The sequence below is a fragment of the Protopterus annectens genome, chromosome 9.part0, assembly GCF_019279795.1.
Source record: "Protopterus annectens isolate FY-2018-M chromosome 9.part0, PAN1.0, whole genome shotgun sequence".
NCBI lineage: Eukaryota > Metazoa > Chordata > Ceratodontiformes > Protopteridae > Protopterus > Protopterus annectens.
In genome coordinates this window covers 1,046,330,079-1,046,349,528 of record NC_056743.1, presented here as the reverse complement: position 1 = coordinate 1,046,349,528, position 19,450 = coordinate 1,046,330,079, and the positions used below count along the sequence as shown (strand labels likewise).

Sequence of the window (19,450 nt, the reverse complement as noted above, 5' to 3'; positions counted from 1 at the left end):
TGGGTATATCTGTATCCCTTGAAGTCTGCAGTAGGCAATTACTGATGCCAGGCATTCCGTGAACACTCTGGGCACAGTAGATAAGCCAAAGGGCAATGCAGAGAATTGATAATGGGTTGAACCTGCAAGAAATCTGAGGCATCTTCTGCAATCTTGTCTGATTGGGACATGCAGGTATGCCTCCTTGAGGTCCAATGTTACCAGCCAAGACTCCTTGCCCAGCATGGGAAGAAGCTGCTGTAATGTGAGCATCTTGAATTTTGGCACGAGTAAAAATGTGTTTAGGATGGATAGGTCCAAAATAGGTCTCCAATCTTTGCCCTTCCTTGGTACCAGGAATAGTCTGGAATAAAAACCTTGACCCTGTTCTTGTGCAGGTACCTCCTGAATAGCTTTCATGTCCATGAGATCTGAAATTTGTTTTTGTGCCTCTGCCCTTTGATTGTGTGGCAGGTTTGGCATGCCTCTCATTTTTGGAAGGGTGTGAAAGTGGAATCTGTAGCCTCCGTCTATAAATGTCCAGGATCCATTTGTCTTTTGTGACAATATGCCAATTTTTCGAAAATAATGCCAGTTTTCCACCTAAAGGTGCTGCCATTTGAGCCTTGCTTGGCATGCAAAGGGGAAAGTCATTGGTTCTGCTTTCTGAATGGCTGTGAACTATCCTCACCACCTCTTTGTGTGGGTGCTTGCCATTGTCTGCCTCTAAACGATACTTGAGATTGCCCTCTACCCCTCGGGCGCCTGTATCTACCTCTTTGGGGTCTGTCTGTGGCTGGAAAGGACCAATTTGTTGAAGGCCAATTTCTACTGAAACGTGGAGGTTGTACCTGTAGGAAATCTTTCACTGTTTGCATTGATTTTGCCTTTTCCTCCATTTTCTTTAATACCTCCTCAGCTTTAACACCAAACAATACATCTTTTTGAAGAGGTGCATCTAGTAATTTAGCTTTGACATGATCTGGTAAGGTTTGCTCTTTGAGCCAAGCATGTCTACATATGACTGATCCTGTAACAGCAATTCTACATGAGGCCTCTAAAGCATCAAAACCACATTGCAAGGTATGTTTACCCATTTGGTCTGCACTATGTAACAAATCCTGCAACTCCTTCAAGTCTGGTTGTCCAGGTTGTGACATTTTGCTTTTCAACTGTGATAACAGAAACTGTTGGTACTTTAACATATGGAACTGACAGTTTAATGCCCTCATGGTTAAGGTGGCCGAGGTGTATACCTTTTTCCCCCCACCTTTCTAAAGCTCTGGAATCTCTCTCTGAAGGTAATGGATTTTTAGCAGTGGAGGCCTTAATTCCCTTGGGACCCTGTGAAATAGTTTCTGGGTCAGCCGCATGGCTTTTGTATAGGAATTGGTGTGAATCAGGAACCCGGTAATACCGGTCAGGCTTGACTGGAGCAGGAGGTAAAGAATCTGGGTTAAGGCAGGCCTCCGAATACACATCATCTAGTATGTCTAAGACAGGAGGTATAGCCAGAGGCCTGTGATGAGGGAGCAAGAGGAAATCCCTAAGCCTTTTCTTGGAGTCTGAGTACTCTTGGCCTTCCCAGTGGAAGTGTTCCCTCAAGGTATGTAAGGTTTCCCCAAAAAAGTAATCCTCAGGGGGGGGGAGACAGAGGGAATGGACTCCTCTGCATCAGAATCTTCAAAAGGGGAGTATGAATGTTCCTGGTCTTCAGAATGTTCTGAAGTAATGGAGGCCTGGTCCGAGGAAGGGGATTCTTCCTCCACTCTGGGCCTTTTGTACGGGGGGGGTTGAGAACCCCTGATAAGAGTAATCAAATCCTCAGCCATTTTGAGCATCTGCTTTTTAGGCATGGGGCCTTGAGAGGGGCCCTGTGGAGCTTGTCTTTTAGTATGCATGGCTGCTTTAGACTTAGTGAAAGCCTCGATGGAAAAAGAAGAAGGCCTGAAGACACCTTGAGAGGTGGCAGGCCTGTCTAAACTCTGAGTTTCCCCGCCAAGAGTGGCTTCGGTATCTGTAGTCTGGGTGTGGGCCAAAGAGCCTGCGACCTCGGTCACAGAAAACACCGCCAAAGAAGTGTCACCGGTAGTCAGGGGCTGCGTAGGCACCTCGCTGAGAACCGGAGCACCTGTAGTCGGCTTTAGCGTGGTGTCGGTAGACGTCGCGGACCTCGTATGTCGGTCCTCATCTTTGCGTCTTTTACTCAAAACTGGAGTTGGAGTATCCGACGACAATGTAATTAAACTTTTTTGCCAAAATAGTGTTGGGCGAACTCCGCCCGACGCTTAATAGTGCGTCTGTTGAATGTAGCACAAAAACGACAGGCCGAGACGTCGTGGTCTGGGCCTAAGCAAGGAATGCAGAGGGAATGAAAATCCTTATGCGGTATTTGCTTCCCACATGAAATGCAATTATTAACTTTGTCTGACATCGGACTGTGGCAAGAAAAGTTTCCCCAACAGGGTACTTAGCTTTCAAGAAGACTTCGGTTGAAAAATATTCGTAATCTCAGGAGCTGGCCGCGGCTGCTTCGGGCACCGCGCGGCAAGAAAGACTGAAGAAAATGGCGTCGGCTGGTTCTTTTATACCCCTGTCGCACTGACGTCAGGGAAGAAGCGACGACATCCGACGCTGGACCTAGACTTTGGAATTCGGCCGACCGAGGACCCGCCTGACGGCAGGAAAAAGTACAGTTTTGTACCTACCATAAATGTAGATGTCCGAACTGGATAGCATCTGCAGTCATAACAACTGGGTTGTCCTGTCGTCAGGCAGCCCTTCGGTCGGCCGGATTCCAAAGTCCGGGTCCGGCCGCTGATGTCGCACTTCACCCGACGTCATCTCTGCTGGTCTTCGGGTATAAAGGCATCAGCCGACGCCATTTTCCTCAGTGTTTCTTGCCCCAGATGCCAGGTGCCCTCTTGGAAGGCTAAAATTTGGATAAATGCCAAAGTTTCCAAAAAGATAGAAGGCAAACACAAAAAATAAGCATGTATGTACATATATACAAACAAATACACCATAAGAGATTCCCCCCCACCAGCTAGCTATTAGGAGGGTAAATACCCTAGGAGTACCACAGAGGGGAAGGAGGGAGGTTAATCCTGACTGCAGATGCTATCCAGTTCGGACATCTACATTTATGGTAGGTACAAAACTGTACTATGTCCTTCATGGATGCATCTGCAGTCATAACAACTGGGTAGAATACCATAGCCAACTAGGGGAGGAGGAAGAATAGATTATGGTGTGGTTAGGATCCCTTGCAGTACAGCAGTGGCAAACCCTGCTCGGGATCTGGAATACAGAGGTAAATTATAATGCTTGGCAAATGTATGCACAGAGGTCCAAGTAGCCGCCTCAATGATGTCCTTGGTTGCCACTCCTCGTAAGAAGGCTGTGGTAGTGGCTGTTGCCCTTGTAGAATGAGGCCTTATGTTCTGTGGAATTGGTTTTCCATGAAAGGAGTAACAGAATCGTATGCAATTTCCTATCCATTTGGAGATTGTCTGTTTGGAAATAGCTTTTCCTTCCCTTCCTGTTGCATAGGCTACAAAAAGCTGGTCAGTTTTTCTGTTACTTTTTGTTCTGTCCAGGTAGTAGCGTAGCTGTCTATGTACATCCAAGGTATGCAGCATTCTTTCCCCTCTGTTTTGTGGGTTGGGGAAGAAGGTAGGTAGGTGGATTGCCTGGTTTAAAGACACTCTGGATACTACCTTAGGCATAAATGAAGGATTAGTCCTCATGGACACTCTATCTTGGTGGAAGATTAGGAAGGGTTGTACTGCCATTAGGGCCTGAAGTTCAGAAACCCTCCTTGCTGAGGTTATTGCTAGTAGGAAGGCAGTTTTCCACGATAGATGCTGTAGGTCTGCTGATGCTGCTGGTTCAAAAGGTGCGAGTGTCAACTTTTCTAGTACAAAGTTCAAATCCCAAGCTGGCAACGGTGGTTTCCTAGGAGGTTTTACATTCTTGATCCCTCTGAGGAACTGCCTGAGTAAAGGATGTGAAAAGACAGGTGGATCAAAGCTGTATTCTGCTGAAATAGCTGATGCGTGTATCTTGATGGAGGAATAGGACAGGCCTGTATGTAGAAGCTCTGCCAAATACTCCAGAATGTTAGCAATATCTATATTCGACACATCTTTTCCTCTTTCAGCACTCCAAATGACAAACCTTTTCCATTTTCCTGCATAGTTCCTTCTTGTTGAAGGTCTGCGGGCTTCAAGGATAATGTCTTTAACCCTTTGGGAAAGTTCTGGATTAGTTGCTGCTATGTGATGTTCCATGCAGTCAGTTGCAAAGTTTTTAGGTTTGGATGCATGATGCTGTAGTTGTTCTGAGTTAACATCAAAGGCATCAGGGGTATTGACCACATTTTGCCCCGAGACATGCTCCTCAGCAATGGGTACCAGTGTTGTCTTGGCCAGTTTGGAGCTATTAGGATTATCCTTGGACGTTCCTCCTTGATTTTTAGTAATACCTTGTGTATCAAGGGGAGAGGTGGGAATGCATATGCTGTCAGATCTTTCCAGCTGAAGGAGAGCAAATCCACTTTCCATGCAAGTGGGTGGAAAGTCCTTGTGCAGAATTTTATGAGCTAGTGATTGAGAGGGGAAGCAAATAGATCTATCTGTGGCATTCCCCATTTCTTTGAGATGGTCTTGAAGATGTCCGGGTGCAGCATCCATTCGTGAGCATCCGAGGTGGTTCTGCTTAACATGTCTGCTAGAGTATTCTCCTTTCCCGGTACAAATATTGCCTGTAACTGGATGTTGTAGCTGAGTGCCAGGTTCCAAAGGTCCAAAGTCATTCTGCATAGGGGGTATGAATGAGTGCCTCCCTGTTTGTTGATGTACCACATGACTGTGGTGTTGTCTGTCCTTATCATCAAGTGGCCTTCTTTGAGAAATGGTCTGAATTTCTGGATTGCCAGTTTTACTGCCAGCATTTCTTTTAGGTTGATGTGCAGGTGAAGCTGGTCCTCGTCCACAATCCTTATGCGCATTTGTCCAGCATGTGAGCCCCCCATCCTAGGTCTGAGGCGTCTGTTGTGATGGTTTGGCTTGCTTGATAGTTGTGAAAGGGTAGGCCTGGGTTTGACTGGCATGCTTGTGCCCACCATAGGAACTCCTGTTTTAGGCATGGGATTAGTGGAATTTCTGCTTCTAGGCTGTGCCTGTGTTGGGACCATAAATTCTTTAGATACCACTGTAGTTTTCTCATATGTAGTCTGGCATGTGGAACCAAGATTATGCATGATGCCATGAAGCCCAAGGCCTGCAGAATTTTTCTTGCTGTTAGCTTGTTCTGTCTTGTTAGTGCCAAGAAGTAAAGAGGAAGTTCTTTTTGTTTTTCTGCAGTTAGGAATGCCATTTGTTTTACTGTGTCCAATTCCGCACCCAAGAATGTCCTTGTTTGGGATGGTATCAGCCTTGACTTCTGTAAATTGACTGTGTATCCCAGTGCTTGTAGCAAGTAAATGACCCTTTGTAAATCTGTTGTCAGCTTGCTTTTGTTGTCCCCTTGTAGCAGGCAATCGTCCAGGTATGGATAAATTTGGATTCCCTGTAGCCTGCAGTGGGCGATTACTGATGCCAGGCATTTTGTGAATACTCTGGGCGCAGTAGATAAGCCAAAGGGCAATGCTGAGAATTGATAGTGCTCTGATCCTGCAAGAAATCTGAGGTATCTTCTGCAAATTGGTCGAATGGGGACGTGCAGGTATGCCTCCTTGAGATCTAGAGTTACCAGCCAACACTCCTTGCCCAGCATGGGAAGAAGTTGCTGTAGGGTCAGCATTTTGAATTTTGGGACAATGATGTATGTATTTAAGGTGGACAGGTCGAGAATAGGTCTCCAATTTTTTTCCTTTCTTGGAACTAGGAATAGTCTGGAGTAGAATCCTTTGCCTTGTTCTGTTTTTGGTACTCTTTCCACAGCTCTCATCTTTGTTAATTGCATTATCTGCTGTAGAGCTTCTGTTTTTTGATTTGGAGGCAGGTTTGGCATTCCTCTTTTGACTGGTAAAGTGTGGAAGTGGAACCGGTAACCTTGGTCTATGGTTTGCAAAATCCACTTGTCTTTTGTGATATAGTGCCAGTTCTTTGAAAATAAGGTTAATTTTCCGCCTAATGGTGCTGCTATTTGTTCCCTGGTAGGCGGAGTAAGAATCAAGTCATTGTGCTTGTGCTGTTGTAGTGGTAGTGGCTGTGTCTGTGCCTCTGTTATTACCTTGCCACTGTCGTCCTCTGTAGGCACCCCTTCTGGATTGATTTCTGCCTCTGGAATGTCTATTCCTGCCCCTTTGGGATCTTGTGGAGTCAGGAAAGGACCAATTTTTGGCAGGCCAGTTCCTGCTAAACCTTGGGGGCTGAACCTGCAAGAAATCTTTAACTGTTTGTACAGATTTTGCCTTTTCTTCCATTTTCTTCATTACCTGCTGGGCAGGTGTACCAAACAAACTGGCCTTATCCATAGGAGCATCTAATAACTTAGCTTTAACATGATCCGGTAAGACCTGTTCCTTCAGTCATGCATGTCTTCTTATCACTGTGCCAGTCATGGCTGATCTAAATGAAGCCTCCAGTGCATCATAGCCACATTTTAAGGAATGGTTACTAACCTGCTGTATGTTATTTACCATTTCTAATACATATTTCTTATCTAAAGAGTCATCCGAGGACAGCTTTTAGTTAACTGATCAAGCATAAACTCTTGGTATTGTATCATGTGAAACTGACAGTTTAATGCTCTAGCTGAAAGAGTAGCAGAGGTGTAAACTTTTTTGCCCCATCTATCTAAAGACCTGGCTTCCCTTTGAGAAGGAATAGGGTTTTTTGCTGTGGTCGAGGCTACTGCCTTAGGCCCCTGGGATATAGTTTCGGGGTCTGCAAGTGGGGCCTTGTATAGGTGATGATGAGTGTCTGGTACCCTGTAAAATCTATCTGGTTTGGCAGGGGCTGGAGGTAAGGAATCTGGTGCAGTGCAAACATCATTAAATGCATCGTCCACAACAGGGAGGACAGGAGGTATAGCTAAGGGCCTGTGTTGTGGAAGGTGCAGAAAGGTCCTAAGTCTTTTTCTGGAATCTGAGAAATCCTGTTCCTGCCATTGGAATTGTTCTCGCATGGCATGTAAGGTTTCCCCAAAAGAGAATTCTTCTGGTGGAGAAGCAGCTGGAATGGATTCTTCAGCATCTGAGTCTTCATAATTGGAGAAAGGAGCCTCTGGCTGGTCTGCAATGTCTGAGTCATCCGCAGAATCATCAGAGGACACCGGCTCGGGGGGCTCTGCCCTAGGTCTCTTTTCTGGGGGCTGAGAGGCCCTGTCTGGGTGAGATTGAGATCCCCTAATTAAGGATATTAAATCTTCTGCCAGAGTAAGCATTTGAGAACTAGAAGAGGGCCTGGTTGAAGGGGGTTTAACAGGCACTGTTTTAGTAGATTTGGCTGCTTTAGCCCTGGCAAAGGCCTTAATAGACATGGCTGCAGGAGGCCTAGCAGCACCACGTGCTGGGGTAGAGACATCCAAAGGGATGGTGTCTGATAAGTCACTAGTAACCACTGTTGTAGGTAAAATTTCTGAGGCCGATTCAAGTAAGGTAGTAGGGACCTCAGTAGTAGTAATTGATTCCGCTGTACTTTGATCAGTTTTCGGTTTCAGCGAAACCGAAACACTCGCGGTTTGCTTAACCAAGGTTTCGGCGAAACCGCGGACCGCGAGTGTCAGTCTTCTTTCGTTTTTAACAATTTGGGTAGTCGGAGGATCCGGCGGCATAATGTACGCAAAATCTGAGCCGAAAAACTGTTCGCAAACTCCGACCGGCCTAAGCGTTCGTCGGTTGAATGAAGCACAGGCGGAACAGGCTGCTACGTCGTGGTCTGGGCCTAAACAAGGCAAACAGTAAGAGTGGAAATCTTTATGAGGTATTTGTTACCCACAAGTTAAACAGTTATTGACTTTTTCTGACATCGGCTGAGGCAAGAAAGAGTCCCAACGGGTACTTAGCTTTAGAAGTCTTCAAGTAGTATTCGGTAGTAGTAATCTCTGGATCTGACCGACCGGCACTTGCGAACAGCTTCTGCTTCGGGCGCCACGCGGCAAGAAAGACTGAGGAAAATGGCGTCGGCTGATGCCTTTATACCCGAAGACCAGCAGAGATGACGTCGGGTGAAGTGCGACATCAGCCGAAGCCGGACCCGGACTTTGGAATCCGGCCGACCGAAGGGCTGCCTGACGACAGGACAACCCAGTTGTTATGACTGCAGATGCATCCATGAAGGACATCCCATCTGTTATGACTGCAGCTGTATGCACGATGAACATCAGGCAAAAAACTGGTGTCAGATTCATGTATAAAAACGCCAAGAAATGCATTACAGAATCCCTTGGGATGTCCGCCACCTCAGGTAGACATCATACTGACAACACACCTGCAAGAGTAGACCCAGTAGTCAAGGACTTGGGGACACACACACACACACACCATAATCTAGCCTTCAACCATCATGTGGTTATGGTACTGCAGAAATCATTCCATGTTGTTCAGCTTCTTAAAAGTATGGCATCTAGGTCCAGGAAGGTCATTGTTCTACTGTACTCAGCATTCATCAGACCTATCACTGAGTACAATTGTCCCCTTTGGTACATACCAGGCATACCCAACAACTGGAACATCCACAAAGGTTCCCTCACTAGAATAGTACAGGGAAACAAATAAAGTACAGTTTAGTACCTACCATAAATGTAGATGTTAGAGTGTATATACTGCTGCAGTCATCACACTTGGGTTATCCTGCCGTCAGGCGGTCCAGCAGTCGGCCGAATCCCAAAGTCTTGGTCCAGCGTCGATTGTCGTCGCTTCTTCCCAGACGTCAGTGCGACAGGGATATAAGAGAGGCAGCAGACACAATTTTCTTCAGTTTTTCTTGCCCCAGAAGTCCGGTGCCCCCAACTAGGAAGGCAATACAAATAACTATGCAAAAATACCTTAGTAGATAAACAATAGTACTAGCTGTTAGCAAATACACCATATAGACATGCATCCAACTGATTGATGTACATGGAGTTAGAACCAACACCCTGGTATGTAGAGGGGATGGTAGGAGGGTAACCTGGACTGCAGCAGTATATACACTCAAACATCTACATTTATGGTAGGTACAAAACTGTACTATGTTCATCATGTTATACTGCTGCAGTCATCACACTTGGGTTGAATCCCAAAGCTATGGATGGGTGTCTGGTACTAAACTGGGTTAGGCGAAGCTAGGATGCCCTGCAGAACTGCAGTGGCAAAACCAGCTCTGGTTTTTGAGTATAATGGAAGGTGGTAGTGCTTGGTAAAGTTGTGCACTGAACTCCAAGTAGCTGCCTCCAGAATGTCCTTGGTTGGAACCCCCCTGAGAAAGGCTGCTGAGGTTGCTGTAGCCCTGGTAGAATGGGACCTAATATTAACAGGCACTGCTTTCCCATGGTGCAAGTAGCAAAAGCGGATACAATGTGCTATCCATTTGGAGATGGTCTGTTTTGAAATGGCCTTTCCTTGTGAACCTGCAGCATAGGATACAAAGAGTTGGTCAGTTTTTCTGAAGGTCTTTGTCTTATCCAAATAGTAACATAGCTGTCTGTGAATGCACAAAGAGTGAAGGAGTTTTTCTCCTTTATTCTGGGGGTTTGGATAAAAGGTGGGTAAATGAATGGTCTGATTCAAAGCTACACTGGATACTACCTTTGGCATAAAGGTAGGGTTAGTTCGTAAAGAGACTCTGTCCTGATGGAAAATGATGAAAGGTTCCACTGCCATGAGTGCCTGTAGTTCTGAGACCCTGCGTGCTGAGGTGATAGCCAGCAACAGAGCTGTTTTCCATGACAAGTATTGTAGTTCTGCTGAGAACGCTGGTTCGAAAGGAGGCAGTGTTAATTTTTCTAAAACGAAGTTGAGGTCCCAAGCTGGCGTTGGGGGTTTTCTGGGGGGGTCTTATATTCTTAGCCCCTCTGAGAAACTGCCTTAGTAAAGGGTGTGAGAATATGGGAGGATCCGTATTATATTGAGCTGAAATGGCTGAAGCATGGATCTTAATGGATGAGAAAGAAAGGTTCCTTAGTAATGGGTACCAGTGCTGACGTGGCCAGTCCGGAGCAATGAGGATCATTTGTGGTCTCTCTGATCTGACTTTCAGTAATACCTTGGTCAAAAGAGGTAGTGGTGGGAAGGCATAGACTGTCAATGCTGTCCAACTGAAAGATAGGGCGTCCACTTTCCAGGCTAGGGAATGATAAGTCCTTGTGCAAAATTTCTGTAGTTGGCAATTGTTGGGGGAGGCAAATAGATCAATGTCTGGGCGTCCCCACCTTTGAGTTATCATTGAAAATACTTGTGGGTGTAGTCTCCACTCGTGAGGATCTGCCATATTTCTGCTCAATTCATTTGCCAATATGTTTTCTTTTCCTGGCAGGAATTGTGCTTGCAGTTGTACTTGGTAAGTCAATGCTGTGTTCCACACGGTCATTGCCTGTCTGCATAAAGGGTAGGAGTGTGTTCCTCCCTGTTTGTTTATGTACCACATAACTGTGGTGTTGTCTGTCCTTATTAATAGTTGTCCTGGATGCAGGAGGTCCTTGAAGGCTGTCAGTGCATTTTGCACGGCTAGCATCTCCTTTTGGTTGATGTGTAGATGCATTTGTTTTGCAGACCATTTGCCCTGTATGCACTGTCCTGCCATGTGTGCTCCCCAGGCGTAGTTTGAAGAATCTGTTGTCATAGTTTGGTTTGCTGGAGGTAAGACAAAAGGAAGACCCTTGTTTATTTGACATGCTTGAGCCCACCATAGGAACTCTTTTTGAAGGCAGGGAATGAGAGGTATACTTATTTCGAGGCTGTGCCTGTGTTGAGTCCATACACTTTTCAGGTACCATTCTAAGTTCCTCATATGCAGCTTTGCATGTGGAACTAGTTGAATGCAGGATGCCATGAACCCCCAATGCCTGCAGGATTTTCCTTGCAGTGAGCTGGGTAAAAGTTGCCATCTTTTTGAAGTATTGAGTCAGTTGTTTTTGTTTGTCTGGCGTGAGATAAGCCATCTGGGCCATTGTATTTAAGCTGGCACCCAGGAATATTACGTCTTGTGAGGGTATTAGTTTTGACTTCTTTTTGTTTACTGTGTACCCTAGGCAACTTAGCAGCTTTGTTACAAATGCCAGATGCTGTAATAGAATGTCCTTGCTGTCCGCTTGGATCAGGCAGTCGTCCAGATATGGATAAATTTGTATTCCTCGTTGTCTGCAGTATGCAATTACTGATGCCAGGCATTTCGTAAATACTCTGGGCGCAGTAGATAAGCCAAAGGGCAATGCAGAGAATTGATAATGTGTTGTACCTGCCAAAAATCTGAGGTATCTTCTGCAATCTTGTCTGATAGGGACATGCAGGTATGCCTCTTTGAGGTCCAACGTTACCAGCCAAGACTCCTTGCCCAGCATGGGAAGAAGCTGCTGTAGTGTGAGCACTTTGAATTTGGGTACCTCCAGGTATGTGTTTAGGATTGAGAAGTCTAAAATGGGTCTCCAGGCTTTGTCCTTTCTTGGTACTAGAATAGTCTTGAGTAAAAACCTTGACCTTGCTCCTTTGTAGGTACCTTTTGAATGGCTTTCATATCCATGAGAGCTGAAATTTGCGTTTGTGCCTCTGCCCATTGGTTTGGAGGCAGATTTGGCATGCCTCTCATCCGTGGTAAAGTGTGAAAATGAAATCTGTAGCCTCGGGTAATAATATCCAGAACCCATTTGTCCTTTGTTATGATGCGCCAATTTTGTGGAAATAGAGCCAGTCTTCCTCCCAAAGGTGCTGCCAGGGCAATTTTGCTTGGCAGGAGAAGAGGGAAGTCATTGTGTTTGTTTCCTGAAGGGTTGAGATCTTTCGTCTCCACCTCTGAGTTGTCATATGCCATTGTCTAGGCCTGAAAGAACCTTGTGGCTGGCCTCTGCCCCTTGGGCGTCTGTAGCTACCCCTTTGGTGTCTGTTTGATGCAGGAAAGGACCAGTTTTTTGATGGCCAGTTTCTGCTGAAACGAGGAGGTTGTACCTGTAAAAAATCTTTAACTGTCTGCATAGATTTTGCCTTTTCTTCCATTTTCTTTAAGACTTCCTCTGCTTTGACACCAAATAACACATCTTTCTGCAATGGAGCATCCAATAACTTTGCTTTGACATGTTCTGGTAAGGCTTGCTCTTTTAGCCAAGCATGTCTACGAATTACAGATCCTGTGACAGCTGCTCTACATGAGGCTTCCAATGAATCAAAACCACACTGTAAGGTATGCTTTCCCACCTGTTCTGCTGCATGCAGCAAATCCTGCATCTCTTTGAAATCAGGTTGATCTGTCTGAGGGATCATTTTCTGCTTTAACTGTGTAATCAAGTACTGCTGGTATTTTATGTGGAATTGGCAGTTTAAGGCCCTCATGGCCAAAGTGGCAGACGTATACACTTTCTTCCCCCATCTTTCTAATGCTCTGGAATCCCTTTCAGAAGGTAGTGGATTCTTAGCAGTAGAGGCCTTGACCCCTTTGGGACCCTGGGAAATGGTTTTGGGGTCTGCAACAGGGCTTTTATATAGAAACTTATGAGAATCAGGAACTCTGTATTATCTGTCTGGTTTAGCTGGTGCAGGAGGTAAGGAGTCTGGGTTTAGACTAGATTCGGTGTAAACATCATCCAAAATGTCTAAAACTGGAGGAATTGCAAGGGGTCTATGCTGTGGAAGAAGAAGAAACTCACAGAGTCTTTTCTTAGAGTCAGAGTAATCTTGGCCTTCCCAGTGGAAGTGTTCCCTCATGGTGTGCAAAGTTTCCCCAAAAGAGTAGTCTTCAGGGGAGGAGACAGTGGGAATGGACTCTTCAGCATCTGAGTCTTCATAAGGAGGGAAGGAATAATCCTGGTCCTCAGAGTTAGCTGAGGAAATGGATGCTTGGTCAGAGGAAGGGTAATCTTCTTCCAGTCTAGGCCTTTTGTCAGGAGGGTGCTGGGAACCCCTGATAAGGGTAATTAAATCCTCAGCCATCTTAAGCATCTGTTCTTTAGGCATAGGGGCCTGTGGGGGGGGGGTCTGTGGACCCGGTTTCCTAACTTTTAAGGGAGCTTTAAGTTTAGCATAAGACTTAATAGAGATAGCAGTCAGTCTGAAGACACCTTCAGAAACCGAAGGCCTGTCCAAAATCTCCGGATCACAGTCAGGGTTGGCGTCCGAGGGGTGAGATGGAACCGGCTCCTGAGGCCCAGCTGATTCGGTCTGGGAGGCCGTCAGAATTTCTAAATCAGCGGTAGTCAGGGGCTGCGTAGGCGCCCCACTGAAAACCGGAGAACCGGCGGCAGGCCTTGCTGAGGTCTCGGTGTCTGTTCTTGGCCTTGGTTGCCTGTCCTTATCCTTGCGTTTTTTAGTCATTGCTGATGTCGGTTGCTCCGACGACATGCTATAGTTAAATTTTCTGCCAAAATAATGTCGGGCGAAATCCACCCGACGCTTGATTGTACGTTTGTTGAACCTAGCCCAACACTTGATTGTACGTTTGTTGAACCTAGCACAAAACCGACAACCAGAGACGTTGTGGTCTGGGTCTAGGCAAGGAATACAATAAGAATGAAAATCCTTATGAGGTATTTGCTTCCCACAAGAAATGCAATTATTAAGTTTGTCTGACATCGGTCTGAGGCAAGAAAAGTTTCCCCAACGGGGTACTTAGCTTTAGAGAAGACTTCGGGCTGAAATTCGATTTGAAAATTTGAAAATCTCAGGAGCTAGCCGACTGGCATTTGCGAACTCCTTCTGCTTCGGGCACCGCGCAGCAAGAAAGACTGAAAAAAATGGCGTCGGCTGCCTCTTTTATACCCCTGTCGCACTGACGTCAGGGAAGAAGCGACAACAACCGACGCCGGACCAAGACTTTGGGATTCAGCCGACTGCGGGACCGCCTGACAGCAGGATAACCCAAGTGTGATGACTGCAGCAGTATAACACTATGTACATCATGTCCTATGCAGACCGCCTCAAAGCCCTAGCCCTGTATTCCACCTCCTACAGGCTGCTGAGAGCAGATCTATGCTTACCATACAAGGCATTGTTAGACCTCATTCTGCTGGACCACCTGCATATCCACAAAAACATACAGCACCAGAATTTCCCTTTCTAAAAGTTTAAACCTTGCCTGTGATATAAATAGGACCAGCTGGAGAGAAGTATGTATTCAAAAGACTACTCATTTTCTGGAACAGGCTCCCACATCAATGTGAACCAGAGTTCTTCCCTAACCCAATTCAAGTACAACTTGGACAAATGGACACAGGCAGCCTGTAAATGTTTCATCTCCGAAAGCCCCTGCTTACACTTACCAAGAGTCCTAGAACTTGTCAGAGGTTTGGGAGGCATGGCTAGTCTTAAAAAGGCTCCAGAGGTAGTTAGCCTAGTACAAACCTATGAAGGAGGATTAGTATTAACCAGATTTTTATTAGCAGCTGGACGAAAAATAAATGAATGGTGGGTCTGACCTAGAATGAAAAAAACTTCAAAATACTTGAAAGACTGAGGAACTATCTGCCTTTTTATAGGCTGAAGGCTGGCTGGTCTGCAAGGCTATGGAGCACATCATCATGGAACTCACTAACAGAGACATTGGGAACCTCCAAACATTGGACCCTACCCAGTTTCGCTTTGTTAAGGGCAGATCATGCCTCCTAAACGTGGTGGACTTCTTTGAGACAGTTACCAAGGCTTTATAAGAGGGAAAAGGAGGTTCACACAGCCTACCTAAACCTCGCAAAGGCTTTCGACACCATTCCCCATTCTGGTATTATAGACAAGCTCACCAGCCTGAACATAAACCCCTATGTCACGAGATGGGTTGCCAATTGGCTCACAGACAGAACCCACACAGTGAGAGCTGCAGGCTCTAGGTCAGACTCTACACAGGTTACAAGTGGCGTCCCCCAGGGCTCAGTTCTGGGACCCGTCCTGTTCGGTATATACTTCTCAGAGGTACAGGCAGGCACAGGAGGTTTATGGCTGACCAAGTTCGCAGACGACTGCAAACTGAGGGCCATAACTGACACTCTGATACAGACATCCTCTAGAAGGGTCTCGCTGAGACTGATACCTGGTGTCAAAATCATGGGCTCAAGCTAAATGCCAAAAAGTGCATAGTCATCCCCCTTTGGAAAAAACAAAGTACCCGCGAACTACCACATACGTGGTAGTCCCCTAAATACAGAAAATGTAATAAGGGATCTGGGGACCCAAGTAGATAGCAATCGCTCTTTTGATAATCATACTGCCAAGATGGTTAAAAAATCATTCTATGTGGCCCACCTAATCACAAAAGGGTTTGCATCTAGAACAAAACAGGTTATTGTGCCCCTCTACTCATCACTCATCAGACCCATCATAGAATACAACGCCCCATTTCGGATGTACCTTACAAGACACCTGCAACAGCAGGAAAGACCACAGAAGTACCTCACCAAGATGATTACTGGCCTCAAACAGATGCCCAATGCAGCCTGACTGAAGAAACTCCAGCTGTACTCGGTTGCATACCGCTTACTCAGAGGTGATCTCTGCCTGACATACAAGGCCATGTCCAACCCAGAATTGATGGACATGTTCCACCTAAAAAAATAAATAAATAAATCGAGAGCCACACGCTCTAGGGATCTAAACCTCACCACAACGATAAATAAGACTTGCTGGAGGGATAGATTCCTGTCCCAGAGACTCTCCATGCTTTGGAACAGGACTCCAATCTACATTAGGCAGAGCCCCTCACTAACACTCTTCAAGAGAAACCTTGAAGACTGGGTGGGAAACAGAAAAGTTACCCCGGGGATCACTGCAGTGGCTCTGCTGGACAGAGGCACAGGGAACTAATGGCTCTGCTGGACAGAGGCACAGGGAACTAATCTAAGGGGATGGCGAAAGCCAACACATTCTTGCTAGGCTTACAGATGCCCTCAGGCAAATAGCCTAGTACTTGCCTATGAACCGATTTGCTGGCAATATCACAAACATCCTCCAAGGCTGGAAATAATGGAGGGGAAAGGAGTACATAGCAGTACATCCATTGCATCTTATGTCCTCAGGGATGCAGGAATTTCAACCTGTTCCTGCTTAAACATATTATTCATTCTAGACCGTCTCAAAAAATTAAAATTCCTCTATAGCAGACACAAACACCTTCCTTAGAATCTGGAATATCAGCAGAAAAATGATGCTCTAACCTTAATCTCTATCATGCTGCTCTGAAGGGAATAGTCAGAATTTGGGGAAGTTTTTTTTTTTTTTTAACCACAAATATTCCACTCAAGGTCTACAAATTTTAAAGCCGGCAATAAACTCTCTCTTACTAACAGAGAAAATGTAAAACAAAATGCAATGATGAGAATTCATTACATGCCAAGTTAAGATAATCCCACTCCCCAGCAGAATGTTTCACATGATGCAGTGTCCCTAGAAATCCTTGTGGTCAGTCTTTTCTCACTAATGCTTTCTATACAGCATGTCAGATTAAGGCATACAGCATCAGACATCTCTAACAACTTACATTAAGTCCATGGAAGAACTTTCTGATGGATTCTTCCGACACATCATAAGGCAAGTTTCCAAGGAAGGCAGTGTATGGTGGATTCTTTGGAAGACGACTTCTGTTAACATTGGGTTCTCGGGCAGCACGAGGAGCAGTGGGTAGAATGGATCTGTCAATTGCTGGTGCCCTGAACATGTCATCATCAGTACTATGCCAAGTAGTAGACACTAAGAAAAAGTCAGTATTTTATCAATTAAAACTGTATTTATAAATCAGTTACTCAAATCACAAAAAAGTAGGTCCATACCTCACAATTATTGTACATACCCAATAATCAACATTCAAGACAAAACACAAAAGGTCACAAAAGGATAATAAACTGAAGCTCATTCAGAATTAAAACTAGATACTAGTTATCAGAATTTTAATAGAAACAACCTGCAACTCCACAGTAGGTTAGGAAAAAAAGGTAGGTCCTTTTGCAGATGTTTGAAATAGTGCTGAAAAAACAGGAGAGCTTAGATTCAGTACAACGAGATATTCATGGATCTGATACTGTTAACTGATGAAAAAACTGTACTCTGTAGGTCAGGGCTGGCACTGCTGGACAATGCCCACGTTCACAGGGGACCCAGTGTAAAAGCTCCCTATTTAGCAGTAGTAAGGTCATACCCAATGACCTGAAGGGAGGTGAGAAATCAGCAATCAAAGCTTTGTGAGATACACTAGCCCAGAATGTGTGCTGGTTCTTTTCTGGTCACCAATTAGAAAATGTTTTCCATTTACAAGTACACAATTTTCTAGTAGATGCTTCTTATAGTATCTATTGCACATCCACAGAAAATAAGTGCCTAAAAGGCATTAAAGCTCGATCATCCAGAGAGAATTAGTTGCAATTGTTTGGAGTTGGGATGCTATCCAACACCCCTTGTTTTGTCAAGTAGGTAAAGTCTGTGAGGAAGCTTACGGTAACTGCCCTTTGAATTTATAAAAGAAAGAACCACTACTACCTTGGCTAGAAGAAAGTCACCATAATGACCCTGGAGAGTATAAATCTTCAAAATTATTCTGGATATTAGTGACAAGTGAAAAAGCATTCAGAAATATCCCCGTCCAAGGAAAAGAAAAAAATAATCAGCTTTCAAGGACTAATTGGATGGAGTTGTGAAAGGAGGAAAAAAAAAAGATCATAAAGTTACCCACAGCTGGATCAATTCTTGGAAGACTCCGATTCAATTTCCATTTGTGAGGGTATGTCCAGGTCAGACCCTCACAAATGGAAACTGAATCATGGAGCTGAAGGACAAGAACCAAGTGGGATAAGTTGATCTTTCCAACAGATCAAGGTGGTTTGGGATTGCTCGATATGAATGGGGTATTTCAGAGCTACACAGGTAAGGCTCCTATACACAGCACAAGCAGAAAGCTATAATTCAATGTGGAAAGTGATGATGAAAAGTACAGTTGTGTACCTACCATAAATGTTGATGTTAGAGTGTATTCACTGTTGCAGTCACTACTCTTGGGTTATCCTGCTGGCAGGCTACCCGCAGTTGGCCAGAATTCCAAAGTCTAGGTCCGGCGTCGGTTGCTGACGCCTCTTCCCTGACGTCAGTGCGCCAGGGGTATAAAAGATGCAGCCAACGCCATTTTCTTCAGATTTTCTTGCCCCAGATGTCAGGTGCCCCCAAATTGGTAGGCTGAAAAAATATGCCAATAAAAATGCATGCACAAAAATAACATTTCCTTCATCTACAAGCAAATACACCAAATAGGTTGTATAGGATAGAGAAGTGCAGATAAATCCCAGTAAAGAAAAAGGGGGATGGTGGGTGGGTAACCTGGACTGCAACAGTGAATACACTCGAACATCTACATTTATGGTAGTTACACAACTGTACTATGTTCATCGTGTTTCACTGTTGCAGTCATTACTCTTGGGTTGAATCCCAAAGCTGAGGATGGGTGGCTGAGCCAAATAGGATTAGGAGAGGCTATGAAGCCCTGCAGAACTGCAGTGGCAAAACCTGCTCTGGACTTAGAGTAAAGAGGTAAGTGGTAGTGCTTTGTGAAGGTGTGCACTGAACTCCAAGTTGCAGCCTCCAAGATATCTTTGGTTGGTACTCCTCTGAGGAAGGCTGCTGAAGTGGCTGCTGCTCTGGTGGAATGAGGCCTAATGCTCTTAGGCACTGATTTGCCATGTTGAAAATAGCAGAAATGGATGCAATGGCCTATCCATTTAGAAACAGTCTGTTTTGAGATAGCCTTTCCTTGTGATCCTGCAGCATATGACACAAAGTTGCTCAGTCTTTCTGAAAGCTTTAGTTCTGTCCAAGTAGAAGCGTAACTGCCTGTGTATGTCCTAAGAATGCAGAATTTTCTCACCCTTGTTCTGTGGATTTGGATAAAAGGTAGGCAAGTGAATGGTTTGGTTGAGGGCCACACTGGACACCACCTTAGACATAAATGTAGGGTTTGTCCTCAGAGAAACCCTGTCTGGATGGAAAATGATGAAAGGTTCCACAGCCATGAGTGCTTGTAACTCCGAGACTCGCCTTGCAGAGGTTATTGCTAGGAGCAGAGCTATTTTCCAGGATAAGAATTTTATATCTGCTATTGATGCTGGCTCGAAAGGAGGCAGTGTGAGTTTTTCCAAAACATAATTGAGGTCCCAGGCCGGAATTGGTGCTCTCCTTGGAGGCCTAATGTTTTTGGCCCCTCTGAAGTACTGCCTTATTAAAGGATGAGAAAAGATAGGTGGTTCCGTATTGTAATGGGCTGAAATGGCAGAGGCATGAATCTTAATTGATGAGAAAGAAAGGCCTTTGTTCAGCATCTCAGTTAGGTATTGTAAAATCTGAGGGATATTTGGTACACCCGTGTCAATGCCTTGT

The 19,450-nt window shown here is 45.1% G+C and overlaps 1 protein-coding gene across 2 annotated transcripts in view; it reads right to left on the bottom strand.

Annotated features, from left to right (window-relative positions):
- Window positions 1-19,450, bottom strand: part of EIF4B (eukaryotic translation initiation factor 4B) — a 1,945,171-nt gene that overhangs the window by 1,734,313 nt on the left and 191,408 nt on the right. For both annotated transcript variants that reach the window (XM_044083849.1, XM_044083848.1), the window contains exon 3: window positions 16,575-16,783. In XM_044083849.1, the coding sequence (XP_043939784.1) occupies window positions 16,575-16,783 (209 nt within the window). The remainder of the gene's footprint in view (window positions 1-16,574; window positions 16,784-19,450) is intronic.